Below are 3,529 nucleotides of genomic sequence, written 5' to 3'. Positions count from 1 at the left end.
TTAAATACATTAGTCTTTAGGACTAATGTATTTAAATTAACTGTAGTAGAACACAAGCAATATAATTTTTATAATATTTTATAATAATTTTATAATTATTATAAATTTATAATATTTATAATATTTATAATATTTATAATATTAATTTTATTAAAAATTTATAATGTTATAAAATTTATTATAAATTTATATAAACAACATAGTACTTGTTATTAAAGACATTTAAGAAAATTTTGAATCTTTCGCATCTGACATTCATCATATAATATATATACAATATGCCAACAAAGATATTTATTTTAATACATTTTTTTTTCATACATTTTTTTTCATACTTCAAACAGTACCACTTATCTGAAAATTCATAACACTCTTTTAAAACCTCCTTATTAAGATCTTCAGTGACACACGGTATGTGCCAACAGTTATCATTCTTTTGTACAATCGGTAAATAAGTAAAAGGGTCTTGGATGCGAATACCAGTTGCACTAAATTTGATGAAGTACTGATGCGAAAACTGCCACTTCTTAAATTTTTGTTGTAAATCTTCATCTTGCAAGGAATGCTTATGTTGTCGCATTAAATCTGACGAAACAAACATTGCATTCATTCCACACGCCATAGTTGCATAAAGTATGTACGGATCATCGGCGGATCTAAAATTTGATATATTTGTATACAAAAATTTTATTTAATGTATTATTTAAAATATTATAACTGTTTTATAATTGTTATATACATATATATATTTTTATTTTATACTATCATTATAAAGTAATTATATGCCATATGATATTAATTATATCAATATAAAAAAATCCCATAGCATCTGTGTAAATTCAATACTTACAAATTATCTATGAAGAAAACGAACGCATTTCGCTGTACGTGTTTAAATTCAGATAGCTTCTTTTGATGTTTCCGCGTCAATACGAGTACTTTTTTACCACGATTTTTGAAATGCTCCACTACATTGATTAGCTGTAATATAAATCATACATTAGTATTTAATAATACATAGTATTTAATAATTAATATATTTAATAGAAAAATAATAGAAAAAAATCATTTTTTATAATTGAAATTTTTACATATATGAACTTATATATAATGTATTAATATATTGATAAATGACCAATACAATTATTTTGATAAAAACAATATATATTACCAATAGCAATTTTGGTGCGGAAAAGTTCATATAAGATAGATTAAGTCCATCAATGACTACGTCAAAAGATTTATGGTTTTCAATAAATTTTTTAAACTTCAACAATTCTTTTGGATTAGTTTTATTATAGATGTCGGATCCTATAATCACTCTGTCCATCACAAATTTTGCCAATTCCTGAAATTCGTCTTCACTAAATGTTATTTTGGATAAAAAATAACCGCAATGTTTACAATTCCCTCTACAAACAGAATAAATATTAAAATTTTATCTATTAACAAAATATTAATTTTATTCTATAGAAGTACTAATCTATTTGCTTTAAAAATCTGAATTTTATTTAATAAATTCTTAAACATTGTTTTAAAAAATATAACTATACTGATATAGTAATTATTAATAATTTACAGAAGTTCTATCATTATTAATTATTAACTTTTTTTTAACTATTATTTAAAATTACTAAGTATATTAAACTAAATCATGCTGAAATATTAAAAAAACTAACGTTTTTTTTGGAGATTGTTATGCGGTCTGTAGACCAACCATATTTGATAGCTGTACTAGTATATGTTCTTATAATTTGATCATATGGTATTATATTGTGTTTAATCCAAAAATGAAACATCTCTTCCATTCTATTGTTGAAAAATTTTGCATCTTCTAGCTGGCAATATTGTAGATGTGATAAGTATACATATTTTTGTGGAATCAGTTTGCGTGACACTATATCTGTCAGTGCTTTCCATGCAATGTCAGGTTTTCCATTTCTAAATGCTGTACTAGCTAATGCAGAATATATAGTAGTGCCTGGAGAAGAGGTAATCTTTACCATTTCTATTATATCTTGTGTTTTCTCCCATTCATCTGTCAAACATAAGCTTATTATACATTCTTCAGCTGTAATGGAATCCAAATACTGGTACTTTTGCCTCAAATTATTGTATGTTTCTATAATTTCTATTTTATCTGCATCAGTCAAAGAATTTTGTTTCAAAACATAGAGTTTAAGATATTTTCCAATCACTCCTGCATTCAAAGAATAATTATTTTTCTTCAAGAATTTGCAATATGCAATAGCATTATTCACATGGAAATACTTGACACACATATCTATGATTACAGAGTCTACAATAGGTGTGATTTCTGTATTATTTTGAAGAATTTTTTCTCGTATGCTTTTCCATTCTATAGTAGATAAATCGCTTTTCATTTCCGCATATATATTATTTTCCGTGATTAGGGCTTTTAAATCAACAATTTTCTTAGCAATGCTTTGCTTAGCATAGCTTTGCTTTGATAAAACATATGTATTTATGTTAAACTTATAAAAATAAGACTGTAATGGTTGACATAGCTTGTAAAATAGCATCATTTATGCTACACCTAAAAATTAAATTTATTTATTATTAAAATTATTTCATAATTTGTAAGAAATAAAGTTTGTTTAATTTGTTTTATTTGTATCATAATATATATTTAAAACATAGAGATATTATTACACAAAAAAAATGAAGATAATAAAAAAAATATTTTAGAAGTATTTATAATTATATATAAGATATATAAATTATAAATATTATATTTATTATTAATAATGATTAAATCTCATTGTATTATTTCATTTTATTTAATATTCTTCATAATATATACATTAGTATTCAATAAATACATCTACAAGAGAGAGATGGTGTATTTATGTAATAATAAATATATTCTAATTTAAATAAAATTTTACCATGCAATTTAATGCATAATAATATTAAGTATTATAATATTGTTCAATAATCTTACATTATTAAACAGTGTCAACAAAATTTATTTCAATACTACAAGTTCATTAAAACCATTAAACTTACCACATGTAAGTTAATTAACAAGAAAAAGATTCACAGTAGGATAATGATAGATATAATAAATTGTAATTTCGTAAATTCATACATAAATATACAAGTCAATTTTAAAGGCTATTTCTTTTTTTCTCTTCGTTCCTTTTTTTAATAAAAAGGAGCATAAATTTCCTAACCTCTTCATTCAAATAACATCCGAAATACCAAAGACTAAAAACCGACATGTCTGGAGGCTCAGCAGAAATTGAAGAATGCTGACATATCAAGCAACTGGATTATCAATTGATGGTAAATGTCAAAATCTAATAAAATTCTAATAAATATATGTATAAATTAAATTATATAAAACAACATAACAAATCATATAAAACAACGAGAATTTTAGATATTAAATTCAAAGACTTATTATGCTTTTACATATAAAATATATAATCAGATAAGTTATTTAAAAAATTTATACTTTAATTATACTTTATGTAAAAATAAAATCTCAAAAATTATTTTAAAA

The 3,529-nt window shown here is 22.8% G+C and overlaps 1 protein-coding gene across 1 annotated transcript; it reads right to left on the bottom strand.

Annotated features, from left to right (window-relative positions):
* Positions 1 to 222: 222 nt before the first annotated feature.
* LOC105620903 (mitochondrial ribonuclease P protein 3) lies at positions 223 to 2,546 on the bottom strand. Its single transcript, XM_012202382.1, has 5 exons — positions 1,676 to 2,546; positions 1,172 to 1,410; positions 851 to 981; positions 322 to 656; positions 223 to 248 (listed from the first exon to the last, which is right to left on the bottom strand). The coding sequence occupies exons 1-5, from the start codon at positions 2,544 to 2,546 to the stop codon at positions 223 to 225; spliced, it is 1,602 nt and encodes a 533-aa protein (XP_012057772.1).
* Positions 2,547 to 3,529: the final 983 nt, after the last annotated feature.

Source organism: Atta cephalotes (genome assembly GCF_000143395.1).
Source record: "Atta cephalotes unplaced genomic scaffold scaffold00030, whole genome shotgun sequence".
In the NCBI taxonomy this organism is placed as follows: domain Eukaryota; kingdom Metazoa; phylum Arthropoda; class Insecta; order Hymenoptera; family Formicidae; genus Atta; species Atta cephalotes.
The sequence above is the reverse complement of the archived record's forward strand: the minus strand, read 5'-3'. Positions and strand labels throughout refer to the sequence as shown.

Coding starts and splice junctions, on each gene's coding strand:
- LOC105620903 (XM_012202382.1), bottom strand. CDS start 2,546: ATGATGCTATTTTACAAGCTATGTCAACCATTACAGTCTTATTTTTAT. Junction 1,411..1,675: donor AATCTCCAAAAAAAACGTTA/GTTTTTTTAATA, acceptor CTGTTTGTAGAG/GGAATTGTAAACATTGCGGT. Junction 982..1,171: donor CCGCACCAAAATTGCTATTG/GTAATATATATT, acceptor TTTATATTACAG/CTAATCAATGTAGTGGAGCA.